This window comes from Podarcis erhardii (genome assembly GCF_964252035.2).
Source record: "Podarcis erhardii genome assembly, chromosome: 6".
NCBI lineage: Eukaryota > Metazoa > Chordata > Lepidosauria > Squamata > Lacertidae > Podarcis > Podarcis erhardii.
Genome location: NC_138510.1, coordinates 45,756,552 through 45,779,799, shown reverse-complemented (window position 1 = coordinate 45,779,799; position 23,248 = coordinate 45,756,552). Strand labels below are relative to the sequence as shown.

The 23,248-nt window shown below is 39.3% G+C and overlaps 1 protein-coding gene across 2 annotated transcripts in view; it reads right to left on the bottom strand.

Annotated features, from left to right (window-relative positions):
* Window positions 1–1,560: 1,560 nt before the first annotated feature.
* Window positions 1,561–23,248, bottom strand: part of ILRUN (inflammation and lipid regulator with UBA-like and NBR1-like domains) — a 35,227-nt gene continuing 13,539 nt past the window's right edge. The window contains exons 2-5 of one of the 2 annotated variants that reach the window (XM_081865430.1): window positions 20,070–20,224; window positions 13,188–13,385; window positions 11,621–11,949; window positions 1,561–5,782 (exon numbers count right to left, since the gene is read on the bottom strand). In XM_081865430.1, the coding sequence (XP_081721556.1) occupies window positions 5,747–5,782; window positions 11,621–11,949; window positions 13,188–13,385; window positions 20,070–20,224 (718 nt within the window). In that variant the 3' untranslated portion in view covers window positions 1,561–5,746. Of the gene's footprint in view, window positions 5,783–9,581; window positions 11,950–13,187; window positions 13,386–20,069; window positions 20,225–23,248 lie in introns of those variants that run through there. The other variant, XM_081865429.1, reaches the window with a different exon arrangement.

The following is a 23,248-nucleotide window of genomic DNA, read 5'->3' as shown; positions in this document are numbered from 1 at the left end:
AAGATATTTCTGTATGTTGTAGTAATTCTAATTCCATAGAATTCACATTGCATTGCAATACAATAAAATACAATATATGAAATGAAAGCAATAAAACACAATTAAAAATCAGTATGAATACTCAGTGTGAGGAGTACAAATCCACACACCACGTGAAGAAAGCTCATGGACCACTGGTAGTTCATTGGCAACAGTTTGGGAAACCTATTCTGCAGTGATTGCCAATGTCTCTCTGGGGCTTCAGGCAAGGGCTTATCTCTCCCCTCTACCTGGAGATGCTGGGGATCAGACATTAGATCTGAAGGGTAACAGCCCTTCCCCCAATGATCACATTATGCATACGAGTATCACACACTCTAAGGGAGCAGCCATTTTGAAAAGTGAAGTACAGTAGCTGTGCAAGTGAGTCATGCCTGGCCCAAGTCTCCTGTCAATTACATGTGGAAATGTGTGACACAGTCATTGAACAGGGACGTACGTGCCTCATTCCATTCAAGGTGGTTCTTCAAGGATTCGCTAAAAATTCAACACTTTCTCCAGAAATTTAATTTCTAATACAAAAGGTTAATTTATGCTGAAATCAGTTTCAACACAGATTTTTTAAATACAAGCGCTTCATGGCACTTATGTATTGCAATCTTTTTTTGGGGGGGGGGTTGGAGAGAAAGGCTGTATGTATGCATACAACTAGTGAGAACCATGTGCTATGTTGGCAGCGGGGAACCTCCAGCACATTGGCCAAATTAATTATGTGAAGATGTTTTCCCCAAATCATACCCCATCCCTGACATCATATGCAGTGTCAAGTGTTGAGCAGGTAAAGAATGTGGCTACAAATGAACAATTTGAGCACTGAAGTATGCTCCTTGCTGTCAGTGCCAACTTGACAAGCCCCCGACTTGGATCTTCATGTCAGAACAAGCTGGAATGTGTGCAGAAGGAGACCAAGGTGTTAAAGGGTCTGGAAACCAAGCCTTATGAGGAACGGTTGTCACAGTTGGGTATGTTAAGCCTAGATAACAGAAGCCTGAGAGGTGATATACTAGATATCTACAGATATCTCAAGGGCTGTCATATGGAGGACAGGGCAAACTTATTTGCTGCTGCTCCAGAGCATAGGACCTGAAAAAATAGTTTCAATTTTTTAAAAAAGAAGATTCTGACTAAACATTAGGAAGAACTTTATGAAGGTAAGAGCTGTTTGACAGTGGAATGGACTACCTTGGAAGGTGGCAGATGCATCTTCATTGGAGGTTTTTAAGCATATTGGATGGCAATCTGTCAGTGATTCTTTAGCTGTGATTCCTGCACCGTAGGGGATGGGCTAGATGTCCTTGGGATCCCTTCCAACTCCAGTTCTATGATTCTATGAAGGCACAAGACAGCACCCTAACCACAATTCATTTTATTTCATTTATTAAGCACAGAGTTTTCAGCTCAGTCCTGGCTTGCATGATACTCCCCAACAAATGGGAAAGAAGGAAAGTAAAGTGGGAACCATTTAAACCACGAAAAGGCACTGTAGGTCCAAGCTTTGGTCATTCAATAAAAACTCAAGTATAAGATTGTTTTGTGTTAATTTAATCATACAAATATTCATTTATACATTAAGGAAAAAGCATCTTTGTTTTCCCCCACAATGTGCTATTACAGGATTCTTCCCAGACTCAATGAAGCAACACACATCCTGCTCTACACATGCACTCCCCCCAGAGAGAATAAAGACAGGCTGCAGAATCAACCACTCACTCACACAAGAGAAAAAACAATGGAAACCCAGACATGGGACAGCGTGCATTTCTTAGCCCCAGGCTTCTCCGGCTACACTTGTACCTATAGAGATTCAAAACGCACTCATCTGCAGCTGGGGGGTGGGATGAATACACATTCCCAAATCCCTGAGGCCTTAGGATACACCTTTCACCTGCCCCAAATAGGAGCAACAACATAGGCCCAACCTGGCAGTGCAGGCTTAGCACCCATCCCCAAACAAAGACAGAGCTTACTTGCACCCACTAAGGCTCAAAGCCAGCTCAATTTCCTAGTGAGAAGACTGGGTGCTCTTGCCTCCCAGGCACAGTCACATTTTCAGATGCAGAGGTTGCCAGCACATTTTCAAACCCAACAGCTTGGGTTACAGTTTAATCTGCATTAAAATAAAAATAAAAAAGAACGCTGCAAACAAATGAGAAATCCAAACTTCCCTTTGTTAAATTAAAATTACTTCTTCCTCCTCGGGAATCCATCATTTCTTCCAGAATGAGAACCACTAGGGAAATGGCCAGAGCCAACCACACTTGTTACATGAAGCAAGCTAAATTTGGGGGAGCAAGAATCAGTCACATTTCAGGAACAGGGATGGGGGTCAAGCAATGCTTAGCTTCCTCCATGTCCAAGCAGTATCACTTTGGTAAAAAGGGTTATTTTATTCACAACGTATTTTTACAGATCATGCAAGAGGGAACGAGAGGCATATACACGATAATATTTGAAGTGGGTAAGAGTGTTTGCCAATATGTGCATTTTAAAGCTATGAGTGGCTCTCTGATTCCTGTAATTGCAACAAAGCAATCTAAATACCCATGCCACTTCCAAACTCAGCAGTCTACACTGTTTCCCCTACATGTGATTATATCTGTACAGAAGTGTTGTGTGTTAAACCTAGGCACTGGTTAGCATTGCCACCTTTTTCTCACAAAGGGGTTGTGCCTTTATGACATTCAGCTATTCTGCAGGTACAGCCACCCCCCATTACTACACCTCCATGCTATGTAAAGCTACATCTACTGTGTTTCTGCTTCCCATGCTGTTGAAGCCATAGGCCATCTGTTGAGGAGGGGGGGAAAGGTGGCAGCTTCCCCTGATAATTATGAAGCTAGTATTATGCATTTGTGAAAATCAAACCTTTATGCTTAGGCACAAAAATGTCTTGCCCTCCTTAGCTGTCTGAAAGTGCTGCTCCCAAGCAAACATGATTTTGGCTTCAGCCATTTCAATGGCTCCAAAATCATCAAAAATGCCTTAAAAACTAATGAATTTAAAATCAGAGTTCCAAGAAGCTCCATGAGTAATAAAGGAGGTATTGTATAAAGAGAAGAATATTTGAGAAAAGAAACGAGACACAAAACAGTGAGCATTTTAAACATCCTCCCATTGTCATCACTGAAGGGATTATCACTCAAATCAAAATACCTGCAAACAGGTATGAGCCCTTTGTAACTATTTATACAGAGATCATCCCCCGAGAGAGGAATGTTTATCCCCAGAAAGATCTCAGAAACTAGTGACAATAAAGAGGACTACTTTTACTGCAACCAAGCTGGGCCCTGGCTGTGATTTCTGCTTTCTTCAGTGGAACGACTGTTTCATTCATAAAAGTCACCAGCACTCAAAAGAGGAGATAGTATTTGAGATGACTTGCAGGAAATGGTCATCCCTACTTGCTGTAAAAGAACAGTACTTGGCAGTAAATATCAGTTTTTGCTCTGCACTATGAAAAAACTAAAGTCTCCACAATGTTTGACAGTTTGGATGGTGAGGTTTCTGAATGGTCTAAAGAGAAAACTGAATCTGTTTTAACTTAGCTTACCGTAGTAGCTGCCAGTTGTTGCCATTGACTTCCAATGTTGCCACCAGAGGTTACTCTCTCTCACACACACACTCATCTCAAAAAACCATACAGTGTACTCAGTCTTTTCTTTGCGTATCAAAAAAGTTGCTTGCCCAGAGCAGGAAAAATAAATAAAACCAATTATCATGACTAATGCTATACATAATCAGTTTCTACACCTTATTTTGCATCTGAATAATATGCTGCTTATGATGATTAAGAAAAGAATTTGGGGAGCCAAGCTGGGTGAAAGTTAAAGGAAGGCATTCCATAGTTTCTACACTCCCATAATTTGTCCTCTCAGGTGAACCCCTTGCAATCATTTCTCCCAGTGTTCATGGCTATGGTCATAGATAAACTATACTCTTCAAATTAGTTGGGATGCAAAAAAATTATACAATTCTTCAAAAGTGAAAACATCAAATTAGATGCTAAGCTGGCCTAGAAGACTGAATACCTACACATCTGCCTACTAGGATCCTAGCCAGATCCATTTAGACTTTGGGTGCTATATATGTTCTGATGGGAAACAGGGTTGTGGTCAGCTATACAGAAGAATACAAAGGCCTCGTATGCAAATCAAAGCAACAAGGTAGCTCAAAGTATGTTACTTCAGGCCTTGCATTATCCCCATCAGTACATACTCATACTTCCACTATATCAGACCAGGGAGTTTGATCTTCTAAGTGAGATGAAAGGAAGGAGGCATTGCATATTATTCTATCTTTGGCAGATGGCTGCTGTGGCCTAGTTCAAGTTTTTGAATTAGACAGAACCCCCCCTCCTCCTTAAACCGATGCAAAACCCAAGAGTTTCAAGAGACCATGCTCTGCTAATTCTCTATGGAATTGGACAGATTGGCCTCAATTATATGGCTATCATTCTTCATGGGCTATACGTAGTTAGATCTTAAACAGTTCCACACCCTTGATACACACACACACACACACACACACACACACACACACACCAGTCTATAAATCGAAGTGTTCAGAGATCAAACAAGCTGATAAGCAGAAGGAATTGCTGTGAATGGCTGCTGATGATTCTTCTTTCTCCCATATGTTCAAAGCAATTTAGTCTCTGCCAACAAGCTAGATATTTTTTTATCACTGAAGACTCAAAGTGGTCATTCCAATATAAAACAGAAGATGTGAAATTTACATCTTAGAAGTGTCATGGAAATTTAATAATTGGTGCTCTACCACTCCGAAAAATAATTTTTCTTCTTGGCACAAAAGTGACATATACATGCATAGCTGTCTCAATGACAGTTACCGTACATTAATGAACATGGGAATATTTCAATATGCTAACTGTTCAGGGCAAACTTTGGAATTTAAATAAGAGCATGTGCCACAATCAAAGCACAAGACACCCGTCTTGCATCAGCTCAGTGTTTTTACCCTCTTGACATTCTTGCCCTGCACAACAAATGACAAAACTGGGTCTGAGCAACCAAACAGAAAAGAACTAGCAGATGACTAATGCACACCATGCCCAGAAGAATGATACCAAAAGCAGAATAAAGGCAAATAACCAAAAGAAAGAAGGGGGGGGGGGGGAGACGTCATTAAAATTTATGGATCTGGATACTGATCAAGCTAGAAATTAATACCATCTGACAAACAAATAGCTGCACTAACCAAGAAAATGCTAAGCAAGCTTCCATTTCATAGCAAGCACATCTCCATAAAAATGCACGCTGTCCCTTTTTTAAAAAGTTATGAACAAGGAACAAAAAATTAACATTTGCTCAGACTACAACCTCTCTGTAGGCAAAATAATTTCTTTTAAAAAGAGATGGCTTTTCCATTTTAATCTTTTTTAAAAAAATTCTTTTAGGCTACCTAATTAACTGTGACAATGACTTCTAAACAAAACATTGGTGTATTTTTCTCTCTCATAGCACTGAACAGCACTCCTGAAATTCAGCATTCACACATGCATACTTTAGTTTTTTGTTTTTTTCTGGAAACAACTAGTCTTAAGTTATTGTTTGTTTTCTTCTTATCTCAGGATATGGAGACCAAGAAGGGGGTTCATGTTGTATCTTCTATAAGCCATAAGAACTCCCCCTCCCTCCCAAGTCCATTCTTTGTCAAATTCTCTTCTCGACGATACCCGTTTTTGTTTTTAAGACTGTCCAAAGGGATAAGGACCGTGAAAACCCTGGAAAAGAATTAGAGACAAAAATTAATTTCAGAAAGGGGAATAAACTAAGCAATGTCTGTTCCATTGTGACCACAACATCCCAAGTGTATGAAATCCTCTACAACCTATGTACTAAAGCCATTTATCACTTTTTACAAAGGGTCATACAATTTATTTCATTTTAATCTATTGTCTTCTGCATTTCAATGCTACATTTCAACGTCTACACAGTCAAAATATATTCCCTTGCCACCTGTCATACTGAGCCCAAAGAGAAATCTAAAACACTGACAAAATCATTCAAGCGAAGTTCCAGTTTGGGATATTAAATACTTTCAAGGGGTTTGGTATACTGAACTCCTGGAATGCTATAACAATGCAATTAAGTTCCCTACATGGCTCTTTAAATCTTTAAAGCTCATGTTCACGAACCAAAAATAGTCCTAGCCCCAACGGTTTATGCACAAACAAAACTGCTAACTAGGCTTAAAGGTTGATTCTGTCTCCCCAGCCAAAGATGCCATATTGAGTTGCAGACCTCATGCATGTTTTGTGGCAAGCCGGAATTGGCAGTATTAGCAGAGTTGACCTTCTTCAAATTCCAAAACATGCGTACAATAAACTTTCAAAAGTCTATTTGCAATGAGCCAACTTCACATGACTTAAACCAAGGTAGGCAGCACTAATATAAGCCACACTTCTACAGGTTTTCAATTATGGCTATTTATTAGCTGGCCACCATTGGTAAAACAGGCACAAATTAATTTCTAAGTTATGACCATATATAAGAAGAGACATATAAACCTATCATTTCCAATCCACAATGTTTCAGCCACTCTTTACTCTATTAAAGCATCATTCTGAAACAGTGCATTTTTCAAATAAATCTCCTCTAAAATACAAATGGCATCATCATATTTGTTTTCTACCTTAACTCACCTCTGGCATACATTTCAAATGCTAGGACAACATTCAGTTTTTAGGCTCTGAAAGACCAAGCACCCAATAGCAATTTATGGATATTCTTTACCAGAACCCCTGAAGTACTAATATGAAGCTACTGCATTTTGTTCTTAAGAGGTCACCAGGGATGCTGGGGAAGTGAAATCCAAGACTGACATATTTTAGTTGGCCTTATAAACTTTCCAGAAATATGGGAACATAAGAAGCTGCCTTATATCAAGTCAGACCATTGATCCACCTAACCCCAGTATTGGCAACACTGACTGGCAGTGGTCCTCCAGGGTTTCAGGCAGGGAGTCCTTCCCAGCCCAAGCTGGAGATGCCAGGGATTGAACTTGGGACCTTCTGCACGCAAAGCATCTGATCTACTACCATGTTCTTTTCTCTTATATGCAATATACATACACGTTATTTGTCAGTCACTATTGCACAGTCTTATTATCTGCGGGTGGTGCTGTGGTCTAAATCACAAAGCCTAGGGCTTGCCGATCAGAAGGTCGGCGGTTCGAATCCCCATGATGGGGTGAGCTCCCGTTGTTCGGTCCCAGCTCCTGCCAACCTAGCAGTTCGCCAGCACATCAAAGTGCAAGTAGATAAATAGGTACCGCTCTGGCGGGAAGGTAAACGGCATTCCGTGTGCTGCTGTGGTTCACCAGAAGCAGCTTAGTCATGCTGGCCACATGACCCGGAAGCTGTACGCCGGCTCCCTCGGCCAATAAAGCGAGATGAGCGCCGCAACCCCAGAGTCATCCACGACCGGACCTAATGGTCAGGGGTTCCTTTACCTTTATTGCACAGTCTTATTATCTGGAAATCAGTTGTGTTTCATTGCATTCTGCAAATAAGATCTCTCTTAGATATACCCAGGAAATATTAATAGCAGAGACAATAACAAGAGGATAGCCAGTTACACGCTTGACTCTTGTAGCTATAAGCAGCTTCATTTGTTATAGGATACATCCTTTAGGCAAGGAATTGCCAACTTTTTTAGACCAGTGGGCACATTTTGATTTTTGAGCGAGTGCTGTGGCTGCTAGTCACAACATGGCTGCCATGGGGGACATGGCATAAATTAGAGGGGTAAACAAAAGGCAAGCTATGGAGATTTCAAGGACTGGAAATTAAGACAGAAGCTGGAAAAGCAAACTAAAGGAGGAGAAAAGAGCAACTCTTTAGGACTCAAGGGATTCCTAATGCTTGGTGTCCAAATAGCTTGCCTATCAACCACAGCTCTGACTTTGCTCTTTGGCTAAAAACAATGACAGATGGGAGCTCATTTTACATACATAAATTGCTTAGAATGGTACCTGCACATTTGCTTCACAACTTTCTTTCTAGGAGGACTAGAGATTTACCCTTTTTTCTTTTTTTCTTTTTTAAAAAAAGCTCAGAGTCTGGGGACCCTGCCCAGCAATGCCAATGAAGGACTTTGTGAGCACCAGGGCACCGATATGGACCATGCTGGTGACCCTCACTTTAAGTGGTCTGTGCTTTGATGGTAACAAGTTCTGCAGTAATCAGTCATCTGGAAAATACTGCTCCTTCTTCTACTGTGGAATGCTTACTCTAGTACTGCAAAAGTTTCTCCATAAAAAGAATTATCCCAGTAATTCCTGATGTGCCTCCCAATTAGTAAAAAATTGGGTAGTAACACTACCCAATTAAACTTTTGGGTAAGAACCAGCTCTTAACTCAACATTACTGTTGGTAATGATGTTAACTGGGAAATGTAATTCCAACATAACTTAAGTTTCTCTCCAGGTTTAGGTATCACTCTAATATAGAAAAGATTGGAGTTGAACATCATTGGCTTTATTTTTATTTAGTTTGTGGTGGAATTTGAATAAATAGAAGTACAGTTTATTTATTTTTTAAGGCATCAGCTTTTGATGCATGGCTGCAAAACAAAACAGAAATCTTCCAGTTTACACTGATGGCAGCCTCAGATAGAACTACTCAATCGTCCTCTATTTCTCATCACTTCCTGGCCCGTTCCTGGTCAGTGCTTCTCCAAACTACCCAAAGCTCTTTTGAATCACTTATGTAAACTCAACACAAACAGGGTTTTTTTCCCCTTCAAAGCATGCTGCACAAATATAATGCAGTAGCTCAAAGCTCTTTCCCACTATTCATCTGTTCTTCTATTTAAACAAGGAGCTGATCTACATGTTCAGAAAAAGCACATACTTTCCTCTTTGTACTGTACAACTTCAGAATGTTAGGGGGTAGGCAGAGAAAAATCACATTTTAAAGTTGTCCCCTTAAGTTGCATACAGACACGTATCAATGTAGGAACCTTTATACTTAGCACACAGTATGAGTGGGGACTAGCCAGTGAATTCAGCCAGTTGATTCTAGCAGGAATTCTTCAGAAATAACATTTTAGAATAAAGATTGAAATGAATACACAGAGCAAATATAATTCCTGCTCAAGGGCTAGATTTTAGTTTCTATATATCATGCTCACTTTCTTTAAAAACATGCTTTATTACCCATAAGTTCTTGCTGAGCAATTTTGCAGCTGCAGGCATAAAAACGGCAGCTTAAAAAAGATTATATAAACTTAAGCCATTCCATTTTGGGCTTACTGGGAGAAAGAGTGAATGTGATAAATATTTACTATGTAAAGGAGATGTTACATGCAATATTGATCAGATTCAGAAAATTTCCCGTATATGGTAAATATTTGTACAAATGTAACTTTCATCGTATACTTAAGCATACATAAATTTTATGGAATTGATTTGATTGTGGAGTTTTTTTGGTGAAAATGTGGGTTTTAATGAAGTATTTCTCTCACACACAAGGCTTCAAGTAGTCTCCCATTGAGATTACTGATAAAATCGAAATCTGGTTATCTTCAATAATGCTTTATTTGGTGGTCCCAGACCAGTCACTAAGCTTTGACAGAAAAAATATTAAGCACTACAGAGTAAGAGAGGTCACAGAAACAAATGCTTATTTAGTCCCTCTGCATGAAATGATAGGGTGCCTTTGAGTTTAAAGAAGGGTGCTTTATTCAGTGGATATATCATTTAAAAGAGGATAGGCCGGAAGGGATTTTTGCCAACTCACTCTTCAAAATGTTAGCATTCAATAACAAACTCCTGCATTGCAAAGCAGAATTTATTGTCAAGCAATTTTGTTGCTACTTTTTGCCTCTAAGGAATACAAAATACCAAAAACTTCATTTTTTCTGTACTGAATAAACTTGATAATGCCTCCAATCACTGCATTCAACATAAGGAACTGATATTCCGAGGCTGTGCTTCTGATATTGGATATAGTATAAGCCAGTGATAGCCTTCCATGCCCCTCATTTTCCCCAGTCACCTATCTGTCTTCTGGCCTCTAGAGTCTTACCCCATTTGCCATTTTGCTTGAGTGTGGTTTGTGAGTAAGCTGAGTCTTCAATGTCCTATTAGTAAATGTTTCAGGTGTCTCCTACAGGAAGTGCACCATAGTGACAGAATAAAGAACAACTGTGGGGCTGGTGTGATTGTTGATAAATGCAGGTAGCACATGCAACTGTGAGAAAGACTGAATGGGTGAATGGAGTGTATGCATGTCTGAATGGATGGATGGTGTGTGAGTGAGTGCAAAGCTCTGATCCTTGCCACTAGTGACACACTGCTCCTGACAGATTATCTCAAAAGGAATGTGGACTTTGGGGGGAGGTGGGGTGTTGCACCCTGGTAAAAAGATGTGATCCTTCCACCGCTTAACTTCCTTTTAACCAACTGAGCAATTCCACCTTGCGAAATTAAATGTGACTGTACTGGAGCTTGGGAGCAACTTTTCACTGAGTTTGAAAGAAAGTGTGACCATAGCCTACGTATTTCAACAATACTTATCTCTTCCATAGAAACCTGGACATGGTTTAGGATTAAATTGCTGGCTCTCCTCTTGTTGATTCTATGACTAACTGCTCCAAGATACAATCATCACTTGCATCAAGAAATGTTCTCTCTTCGTCATAACTTGAATTCACCCTTATCCAATCCATCTGAGAGTAGCTTTAGTCACACACTGCCAGTACACTATCTGCTTCAACTGTCTTCCTTCTACCTTAACTGCTCAATACATTTTATTCATCCTATTTTAAACCTTACACCAACTGGCAATTGCCTCAGTGCCCTGAATAACATGTCGAATGGACCTGTCCATGTGGAAAATGGAAAAACAAACACCATCTACATCACACTGGATTATGTAAACTATGATTCCACAAGTTTCTGTATATTTTTATGCAAAAGGCAGCAAAAAAATTCAATGAAATCAGAACAAAATGCAGCAAGTGAATCTAACCATTTTAAGCAATGATTTGAAGTAAAGCAGAAACAAAAAGGGAAATGAAAAGTGAACACATCAGGTCTATGCAGAGCTTGTCTGAGGCCCAGGGTGGGAGTCTTTTAAGAATAAAGTTATAAACTCAAACAAAAAAGCCCCGCCCCCACCAACTTAGCCCCCCAAAGCTTGGGGCAAGTGTACTTGGTTACCCCACACTCTGCACAGACCTGGAACATATTCTGATCAATATTCTTTTAGCTTCCAAATCTGGTTGACTACATTTTTAGCACTTACCACCTAACATACTTCCAATTTTAAGTGCACTTTAAAAAAGCAGCTTTGTAAATTGTTGCCTTCTCAAATCCAGCAAGCAGCATTTGAAGAATATTATTTTAACAAAATGTTAAAATAGTTTTAGCATTTGAATAATAGTCTTGTTTAAGCTTGCTTTTAATTCAGTGAAAGAACAGCCAAATGCAGGCCCTTTTAAGCAGAGTGTACAGAGGCACAAGGGGGAGTCATGCAATTTGCAAGGAAGGACCATTACAATACAGGTCATGGACTCATGACCTCCCCGTTCTCCTGTACCCCCAGGGCACCTACCTTACTGTATGTCACTACTGATAAGTTGTTCGAGTGACTGCTGGGGGAGAGATTTACAGAGTTTTGTGACAGTTCAGTCTGATCTTGTTCAATTTGGTCAGGAGCAGGCCCCCACGTGTTTTTGCTGATTGTGTCTAGCTCAGAACCCCCAGGGTCTTTTAGGTTGTTTTCATCTGGTTGCCTGTTCTTCTGCGGAGAGGCGAACGGGTTAAAGTTTCCTTCTACCTTGCGATGTGGTTGTGTGTTGAACTCAGTTTCAAATGATGACAGTTGCTGCGTTACTCCTAAAAGTCCTCCAACTTCCACACTGAGGATCACCCAGATGATGTCTGTGAAAGAGAAACCTGGGTCAGCACAAAATACAATTTGCGATTTTACTTAATTTCAATACCTCTCAAACAACATGATGCTTATAATCAAACGTTAAGAAACAAAAATGCCAAATCCTTGTAATATCAATATGGACCACATTTCAGATACATGGGAGGTATTACAACAGGATCGTTGTTTGCTCAAAGCCAGCCTGAATGTTTTAGTATTCGGCATTCTGAAAGTTTGAAGATAGTGAAATACTGCCACCTTCTGTTAATCTTGGTATTTATTCTAGTCATTCTCAAGCATGAAAATAATTATACAAAAAGACTCCCAAAAAGAAAATTCAGTGGAAGTCACATCTTTCACTTGAAAGAAATACCATCATTTGGGGGTGAAAGTTGTTAAACATGCCAATCATCAACAGGAAATAAAAACGAACAGAAAAATTGGCAATCAAATCTCACAAGTGGGATCTACAAATAATGTTGCAGTTTAAAGTGCTTTTGTTCAGTGTTATTTCAATATATTTCGTTCCATCTCTCCTGTGTTAGTTACACAGTAAAAGAGACAAGTGAATCAACCCAACAATTAATACCTGAAGTTGTAACATGCCACTTTTCAAACACCTGAAATGGTTTGTGTCCTGGATTATAAAAGAGTATTGCAATTACATGGAATTTTTGTTGGGTTCAGGGTTTGTTTGCGGTTGTTGCTGCTTTGCCATGAAAGGTATCTTTTTAAGATGTGCAAAGTTTCCCATAACTTAGGAGTTATTCTATATTTTGAAATAGTTTGTTAATGATATTGAGTTCCTCAGTAGGTTGGTAGGATCTGAGTTTTGAAAAATAAAAATAAAACATTCATGTTGTGCATTGCCCCCCGAAAAGGGGCTGCAGCGGCCTCTTTAAGGGAAGCAATCTTCAGCAGCACACTGACAGTGATCCTTGTCTCACACCTGCCAAAAGGCCAGGAGGATCAGATAGAACTTCAAAAGGCCCAGTGGCCATTGCCACCTTTAAAGGAAACGTTTACATTCATTTGTCTGTTTCCTGAAAGATAGCTACAATGCAAGGGGTTTTTGTGGGGTCCGAAATGTTATATGGAAAGGAAGACTTGTTTGAACTCGGTTCTGGAATTCTATTAACAAGTAGAGTTGCAATAGTTAGCAGATATTATTCTCACAACAGTCCCAGCAACACAGAAGGCTGCTCAAATGTCGCAAGTAAGAGTCTTATGAGAAGGTGGCACTTACCTCCATAATAAAGTCCTGTGGCAGTGCACATTCGCCACTGTCCTTGATACATTCCTGCAGTACTAGGGCTGCACATCTGTACGCTGACATCTGCAATCTCCTGGGGCTCCAATGATCGGACCATCACCATGTTCACATGGCCAAACTGGTCTCCGCCGACATACTTAAGACAAACACCTGGAGGCCATGCTTCTGTCCCTGAGATTCAGTGAAGATTACATTAAAGCATTTGTCAATGGAGAAGCTACTTAAATAACATGGTCATTAACAGATAGCACATTTATGATTAAAATGTGTGTCGTCCCATCAAGCAAGCGTAAACATCTGTAAACACTTAGTAAAAGGAAGTTGCATTGCACATCTTCATTGCTAAGTGTAATGACTGACTCGGATGCATACTTATGTCAAAGCAACTCTTTCTTGTGTGTGCGCACATAACCCCTATCATGAACTGATACACATGTCCATGAACACGACATGTCACCAGTGCAACAGATGAAAGTTCCCTCTTTGCAGCAGTCAAAGGCATGTTTCTGTTATGCACATTAACTACTGGTACATACACGTTAATATATGGTAGGGACATGAATTACATATTCATGAATTCAGAAAAAGCTGCTTTGTTGTGAAATACATGTGTCTAAATTCACCCTTGCTTTCAGGAGCAGAAAGAAAATTCTGCTCAAATTCTAAGATGAATTGTCACACAAACCCCAAGGCTCTCTGAAGAATTTAAATAAGCATTCCAACAGCTATAATTTAAGAGCATGCAAGTCTATGCGGTGTATGACTGTTTCCATTAACCATTGAACAAAGCTTTTGTTGTTGTTGTTCTCAAAGTCTCAGTTTTAAGAATAGTAGTCCAACAATAAAAAATACTGATTCCAAATAGTAAGCACTAGGGCTCAAACATCACTTTCTGACACTGCACAAATTGATTTGGAAAACCAGGAAAATAGCCTGAACTTAATTTTGTGATTAGCATGAACAATAACATGTTTTGAAAGCATGGCTTGAAATGAATTTCCAAAAACTAGTTTGGGGGCAATTTTGGTTGGCACTAATGCTCACTCTGGTTAGAACTAATAATAATCTGATACTTCAGATACTGCGGCAAAGTATGATTGGAGGACACCAGACAAGGAAATACTGGGAACATAAAAATGGGAAGGAAGGGAACCCGTAGCATATTCACATGAATTGAACTTACATAGAGAGACCTGTAGCTCTAAAATAATGTATTAATTCTCAGTTTTAACTTTAAGACTATGTTGTCTCATTTTCCTTTTACCATAGTTTTCTGCAACTCATAACAGATTGCTAAAGACTCAAATTTAAAGGACAACAACTAAAGAATGGAATGTAGCAATAAAGTAGCAATTACAAGCTGGAAAAGTGGCATTTATCCCACCCAGTTTTAGAAACTCAGATACATAATCCAATTGCTAAATGGTACCTTAAACCTGGGTTACGGTTGCCACAAGGGAATGTCTAGGTGCCATTTCCCCCCCAGTGATGCTTGCTGTTGTTCATTTCATTTCTATACTGCATTATATTTTAAAGAACAAATCTTAGTGCGGTTCATAACACATTAAAACATCAAATAAAACAATGCAGAATCAAACAAATTCAAGCTTCAACTAAAATATTTCTGATTCTTCTCTAGATGACATTTTGCTTTCCGCAGTTGCCAAACTGGCATCCAGAGACCTCCACGTGGTCACAACTGGACTTGCACCAGACCAAAATGAGCCAGGCACCTGGCTCATTTTGAATGCTACACCTGACCCATCACAGTGGAACTGAAAACAAATGCTTCAGCTTATCTTGAGAATGACTTTGAAAAAGTTAAGGAAGAGATCCTAACAACTAATAGAATAATGGCATGGGCAGACTATTTAAATTCCAGCCATTTCACCACACTGATAGTACAAAATAGACTGGATAGACTTAAAGAAACAACTAGATAACTGAAAGTCCAAGTTCTTAATTCCACTAGTTTACTGAATAAAAAATATATTTTTGAAATTTATTGATGCGCTCTGAGTTTAACTCCATTAAGGATAATTCCCAGCTCTAAGTAATTATGGAACAAAACAGTACAATACATCTACAATGTGCGTTAAGATTAGATCCTAGAAAAGACACACAGTAGTCTTGATTCATCTGAAGGCAGCTCTGTTTAGGGAAGTTTTTATATGATTGAAGTTTTATTGTTTTTAGTGCTCTTCTGAGTGGCTGGGGAAACCCAGCCAGATGGGCGGGGTATAAATATAAAAATTATTATTATTATTATCATTATCATTAGAATTAAAATATAATTGAGTAGCATGTGTATACAATGTGATTCATGAACTACAATGTATAAGGATATCATTTGATGTTACTTTAATCAGTAAGTAGCATTGCATAGTTTAAATTATGTCTGTATACTAATATACAGTGGTGCCTCAGGTTACAGACACTTCAGGTTACAGATGCTTCAGGTTACAGACTCTGCTAACCTAGAAAAAGTACCTCGGATTAAGAACTTTGCTTCAGGATGAGAACAGTGATCGTGCGGCTGTGGCATGGCGGGAGGCCCAATTAGATAAAGTGGTACCTCAGGTTAAGAATGGACCTCCAGAACGAATTAAGTTCTTAACCCGAGGTACCACTGTATTCTCAGAGCAACAAAGTAACAAAAAAAATCACCATTTAAAAATCTATTTTGATTTTCTTTAACACCAGAGGGAATTTTAGTCTGCAAATGGCTTTAAATTGGATGTTAATTGAAGGATGTGGGTAAAGAAGATAGAAAGCAATTCTGTATAAAAGCAATACTGATCTCCAGGAGGATAACAAAAAAAAGTAAAAGCACTGTAGAGAAGCATAGATATTTCCCCCATCTACTGCTTTTTAGAGGAGAATGTTATTATAGAAACCAGGCACATAACTAGTATTTTATGGAAGGAAAGAAAAAACTTGTCAGAATTTTTTTCGATATTATGAATTTCTGTTCATCAACTGAATGAAGTATCCAACAGTTTGCTATTTAAGGAAACAACAATCTTCAAGTAAACTCTTGAATGAATTCATTCATAAATAGAAATAACTTATTTAAATCAAGGATTATTCAAGTGCCATTAAGATTCATTGCTTCACCTGGCAAGAAGACATAATCTTGAACCATTTCAGTCCTTTGACATGCTGAATTAATTCATACATTGAAACAAATGCAAAACAATGATATCTTCTGCAGAGACCTAAGCATCAAAACTGGATAAACTGGGTTGCTACTAAGCAAGATTAACAAGTGGGAAGACATTTGGAAAAAGAACAAATATTTCAGAAAAAGAGTAATGTTTAGTCCACACAGAAATCAAAAAATAACCCTCCTTAAGGCCTCATCTCCATATACAGTGCCCAAAAATAGACATCAACTGATTTAAGATATGAGTTTATTATTTTGTTTCCCCTATCCAAATCCCTGATCCCAATGTCAAAGGGGGAAACATTTCAACACTATTTTTTTCTGGTAAATCAGACACTAACGCACATAAAATACTTCATGAGACTCTGATTTGGGTTGTGTTGTTTTGGGTTTTTTTAAGAGGAGGAAAATTATCAGATGAGTTGCTAAAAAAAAGAGCCATTAATGTCTTTGTCCATTTATTCTGAACGTTAATTCTGGAACATTTTGTTGCTCTGGGAATCTGTGAAATGCCTGAATAGTTTGAGATTTTTTTCCTACTATGCCAAATCTAATCCCCATAACAGACACCATAAAGATAAAACTGCATTTTGTGTGAAAATATAATGACAAGACTTTTTCTATTGGAATTATTTTGAACAAAAGTTGTGTGTATAATCAAAGCCCTGATACATAGGTCAACAATACAGATTATATCCTGTCATTGCAATATTTGTTCGCAGAACTACTTCCTTGCATCAGATCTCATTTCCCTCTCATAATTATATCCCAGTAGATTAGTGCCAAGGATTGTTCGTCTCACCTCATTTCATCCCTTCTCAAAGTTTCATCATAGTATTATTATTTAAACTCTTGAGATAAGGCTATTTCACAATGCCTATTGCAGCTAAAATATTTCAAGAGTCCCCTTGCCATTGCTTTCAGTGTTTACCTCCCCCACCATAAACTGCTTTCCAAACAGACAAGGGAAATAAAATCAAACATATCCCACACTTCTTTTTATTCTTCCTTTCTAATCCTTAAAAAATGGTTATTGAACAAAACAAGATAGCCTATGCCTTTACCCAACAGTTTCACCAATCTGTTTCTAATTGCAGCTAAAGAAAGTGTCAACTATATCAACTTCCAGGGTTCATCTGAACTCTAGAACAGAAGCCAAAATCTGTTGTGCTGTTGACTTGGACATTTAATAAAATATTTACATCACTTAAAATTTTACAAGTAATTCACACCGAAGTACGAATGTGTGAGGAAGCTTAACACTCTGAAGTGCTAAAATTCTGCAGAAGTTTTATTACTTTCCAGCTCTAGATGTTGTTGTTTAGTCGTTTAGTCGTGTCCAACTCTTCGTGACCCCATGGACCAGAGCACGCCAGGCACTCCTGTCTCCCACTGCCTCCTGCAGTTTAGTCAAACTCATGCTGGTAGCTTCAAGAACACTGTCCAACCATCTCGTCCTCTGTCGTCCCCTTCTCCTTGTGCCCTCAATCTTTCCCAGCATCAGGGTCTTTTCCAGGGAGTCTTCTCTTCTCATGAGGTGGCCGAAGTATTGGAGCCTCAGCTTCACAATCTGTCCTTCCAGTGAGCATTCAGGGCTGATTTCCTTAAGAATGGATAGGTTTGATCTTCTTGCAGTCCATGGGACTCTCAAGAGTCTCCTCCAAAACCATAATTCAAAAGCATCAATTCTTCGGCGATCAGCCTTCTTTATGGTCCAGCTCTCACTTCCATACATCACTACTGGGAAAACCCTTAGCTTTAACTATACAGACCTTTGTTGGCAAGGTGATATCTCTATTTTTTAAAATGCTGTCTAGGTTTCTCATTGCTTTTCTCCCAAGAAGCAGGAGTCTTTTAATTTTGTGGCTGCTGCCACCATCTGCAGTGATCATGGAGCCCAAGAAAGTAAAATCTCTCACTATTTCCATTTCTTCCCCTTCCATTTGCCAGGAGGTGATGGACCCAGTGGCCATGATCTTCGTTTTGTGATGTTGAGCTTCAGACCATATTTTGCGCTCTCCTCTTTCACCCTCATTAAAAGGTTCTTTAATTCCTCCTCACTTTCTGCCATCAAAGTTGTGTCATCTGCATATCTCAGGTTGTTGATATTTCTTCCGGCAATCTTAATTCCAGTTTGGGATTCATCCTGCCCAGCCTTCCGCATGATGAATTCTGCATAGAAGTTAAATAAGCAGGGAGACAATATACAGCCTTGCCGTACTCCTTTCCCAATTTTGAACTAATCAGTTGTTCCATATCCAGTTCTAACTGTAGCTTCTTGTCCCACATAGAGATTTCTCAGGAGACAGATGAGGTGATCAGGTACTCCCATTTCTTTAAGAACTTGCCATAGTTTGCTGTGGTCGACCCAGTCAAAGGCTTTTGCATAGTCAATGAAGCAGAAGTAGATGTCTTTCTGGAACTCTCTAGCTTTCTCCATAATCCAGCACATGTTTGCAATTTGCTCTGTGGTTCCTCTGCCCCTTCGAAATCCAGCTTGCACTTCTGCGAGTTCTCGGTCCACATACTGCTTAAGCCTGCCTTGTAGAATTTTAAGCATAACCTTGCTAGTGTGTGAAATGAGTGCAATTGTGCGGTAGTTGGAACATTCTTTGGCACTGCCCTTCTTTGGGATTGGGATGTAGACTGATCTTCTCCAATCTTCTGGCCACTGCTGAGTTTTCCAAACTTGCTGGCATATTGAGTGTAGCACCTTAACAGCATCATCTTTTAAAATTTTAAATAATTCAGCTGGAATATCATCTCTTCCACTGGCCTTGTTATTAGCAGTGCTTTCTAAGGCCCATTTGACTTCACTCTCCAGGATGTCTGGCTCAAGGTCAGCAACCACACTACCTGGGGTGTACGAGACATCCACATCTCTCAGGATACATAGCATTTAAGACATGCAACAAAAATAGCACATTTCCAGCATTTGGTACATAAACATAAAGACCTGGGAAAACCCTTTGTTCAGCCACATATGTTAGAACTACCAGTCTTGGATTGTCAATGACTGTATTTAACAGTCAAGCCTCTCACACATTTGGCTGAATGTCTGAATAGGGCTCCAAGGAACAGGAATCCATAAATTTGGCTGGCCTTGTTAGCCAACAAAAAATTGTGGTCACCATTACCATGTTTTTCTGATTCAGTAAAACAGTGGGGCTTCAAGCATCTCCAAAGGAACAGCATAAGATTAAAGACAGTCCCCACTCAATCTAACGTAGAGCTCCACTGCACCATGTTTGCTAAAGTACTTGGAAAAACTCTGTAATGCAGCACAATGGCAAAGATGATCTCCTGCTTGAGGGCAGAGGATCATTATGTTTGCTAGAGCAAAAGGATACATGCCATGGCAAGCTGATTTGCAGACACTAGCATTCACATGCAAATCAAAGAAACATTTTCAACTCCTACGGAACATTTCTTACCTTGTTACTGTCTGCTATGAAAAATATTGTTAAGGAAAAAACAATAAAACATTCTTGCATATTTGCTTTTAAAAATTCTCATGAATAACCTTAAAGAAAACAGTAATAATATAATATAATATAATATAATATAATATAATATAATATAATATAATATAATATAATATAATATAATATAATATAATATAATATATTATAATTAGGAGGGGAATCATCAACCAGTAGCAAGACAGAAGCCAAAAAGAGTTGTTTTACCTGTGTTTTGTATCCTCCATGTTTTTGTAAACTGAGTGTCAGGAGGGATGGATTCTCCTTCTCCTATGGTCACATCTTCAACAAATGACATGGAGGGCACATTGATGTTTGGACTTTCAAAATCATAGTAGGCTCCAATGGCTGCTTGTAAGTTCCTGGAAAGAGAATAAAAGGTTTGTTTAAACCATACTGCAATAGGGATAACCCCTTAATGAAATAACAATGTATCCCATTTAAAACATGAGAGCATTACTTTCTTAGATTTGTGACTAAAGCCCTTCTCAAAGATAGCGTTCTTGCACAAACTATACATTTGGAGGAAGAATGGGATTGTGCCCATAGGTCCCATCCCCAATGTCCACCATGGAGATGGGGTATCTGCAAAAAGCTGCATATGTATAAGCACCCCGTTGCAGATGTGCAAACATCATGTCCATCAGGACATGACAGGATGGCTCAGTCCCCTGACAGGATGGCTCAGTTGGTTAGAGCGTGGTGCTGATAATGCCAAGGTTGCAGGTTCGATCCCTGTATGGGACATCTGCGTATTCCTGCATTGCAGGGGGTTGGACTAGATGATCCTCAGGGTCCCTTCCAATTCTATGATTCTATCATCAGAATGTCAAAGGTAGGGCCAGCCAACATAATACTACTGTTACTTCTCTGCACATATAGCACAAATGTGAAAAGCTCCTGTGAAAGGGACTTGTGAGTCTTGTGGGTACGAAGTGAGCAGTGCGCTGGCACAAAATGGATAAAGAGACATTAGTGAATGTTTTGGACAAAGACATTTGAGTCTCTAAAAGTTTAAACACAAACTGAAGGGGGAAGTAATTTACTAAGTGATAGCTTTGTTAGTTTGTTGCAGCAAAATAAGACTATGAGACTTTAAAGTAACACATTTATTATGGCATAAACTTTTGTGGGCTTAAGTCCATAAGATACATGAAATGTATTCAACAGATACACAAAGTATAATGCTCAGTTGGCAGATATAGTTGGAGCTAACTGACAATGGAATGCAAAAAGTGCATTGTGATATTTGTACTTTTTGTATTTCATTGCCATTCAACTTCAACTTCTACATTTTTTCCTTTCCAGTCATCTGTATATATATACCTGCCAACTGGGGATTATATTTCACACATCTGAGGATTACACTTCATGTATCTGATGAAGTGGACTTCAGGCCAGAAAAGTTTATCCCATAATAAATTTAGAAATCTAAGATAAAACTGGGGTTTTTTTGGAGACAGGGTTTCACAATTTACATTTACACTCTGACAAAAAGCAAAACGTTTCTCATCAAGTAATTGATGTCAGCAAAAATTATGCTAAAAAAGCAGTAAACATTACATACTTATCATGACTTGTGGAATAAATTAAGATATAGTATATTGAAGAAAAAACTGAATACAAATCATATTAGAATTGGCTTGTTTGTGACATTAGAATTAGCAATGTTTAAGTACAAAACTGAAAACTGTAACAAACCATAGAAACTCACTTAGAGATAGTACCTAACACCAAGACTAGCACTAATATGCCCAAGGAACCTCACCAAAATGCTGGAGAGGATGAACATCCACAGGCACATACCTCCACATGTGTTGGAAATGCCCAAAATCCAACTATTCTGGACAACACTCATACAAGAAATATGCAAAATAACTAAGCAATTATTAGAAGTCACCCCAGAACTGGCCCTACTAAACATCTTCCAAGATAATAATTCCCACTCACATCATAAAGAGCTCATAACCCACCTACTCTCAGCAGCCAGAAACATCATAGCCAGAAACTGTCAGCAGTAAGCATGGAGAGACCTGTCAGCAGTAAGGATGGATGAATGGTATCAAATAGTATGAGAAACAGCCTTATTAAAAAAAAAGTAACCAATAAACTGAAACTGACATGGCAACAAATAGAAAAAGATGCCTTCACCCTGATATGGCTCCCCTATATCACATACACAGCGCAACACAACAACGCCAAGAATCTGCCAGCAGCATACGAATCAATATGGCTAATCTGATACAAAAACACCCACCCACCCCACTCACAGATGAAAACAAAGTTCACCACAGCCAATCACAAACAAACAGCCACACCCTAGGCCAACCCCAACCTCTCTCACCACCAAAGGAACACAAGCAAATAGTTAAGACAACCTGCACAGATGATGCTGACACAAAACCCCACACATACATTAAGTAGAATAGAAGCATTGCCACCCGACCCCAACCCCACTCACCATGTCCCTCTTTCCCCCCTTTCTTCCAAATGTAACACTAATGTTTCAACAAATGAAACTGATATGTAGAAAATGTAACATACTTTTGTAAACCAAGAAATCTTTAATAAAAAAATATGTTTAAACAAAACAGAAAACTGTAACAAACCATAGACTTAATCAAATCCAGCAGCAGCAGCAATTATGCAGAAACCGTGTTTGCCACACCTCTGCAGTGTAAGCATGAGACATTATACCATTATACCATCTCCTCATTCAGCTGCCAAACAAATAAAATGAAAGCTGGTTTCTTGACCAAGCTGAAGAGGGACAACTGGATGGGGATTTAAGGGCACACACAGACCTCCCTTTCCTAGCATGCTGAATGACCACTTGGAGAAGAATACACAGTGCTCTGCTATACCTTATGGACATTATTCAATATGGGCACTGAACACATTGAATTCTTTGTTTGCTGAACTAAAGTTTAAAGAACGGATAAAAGGCAGAAGGACCACGCCAGTACTACCCTGATTTTTTCAGATAATACGATTTCCTAGAATGCAGACTGTTATGTGAAGGAAGCACACAAGGAGGAGGAGAAGGTGGTGGCTCTGTTGTCGTTACTATTGGCAGCTATGCGAAAACAAAAGGATGCGGGTGGCGCTGTGGGTTAAACCAGAGCCTAGGGCTTGCCGATCAGAAGGTCAGCGGTTCGAATCCCCGCAACGGGGTGAGCTCTCGTTGCTTGGTCCCTGCTCCTGCCAACCTAGCAGTTCGAAAGCACGAAGTGCAACTAGATAAATAGGTACCGCTCCAGCAGGAAGGTAAACAGCATTTCCGTGCGCTGTTCTGCTTCGCCAGAACCAGCTTAGTCATGCTGGTCACATGACCCGGAAGCTGTACGCCAACTCCCTTGGCCAGTAAAGCGAGATGAGCACTGCAA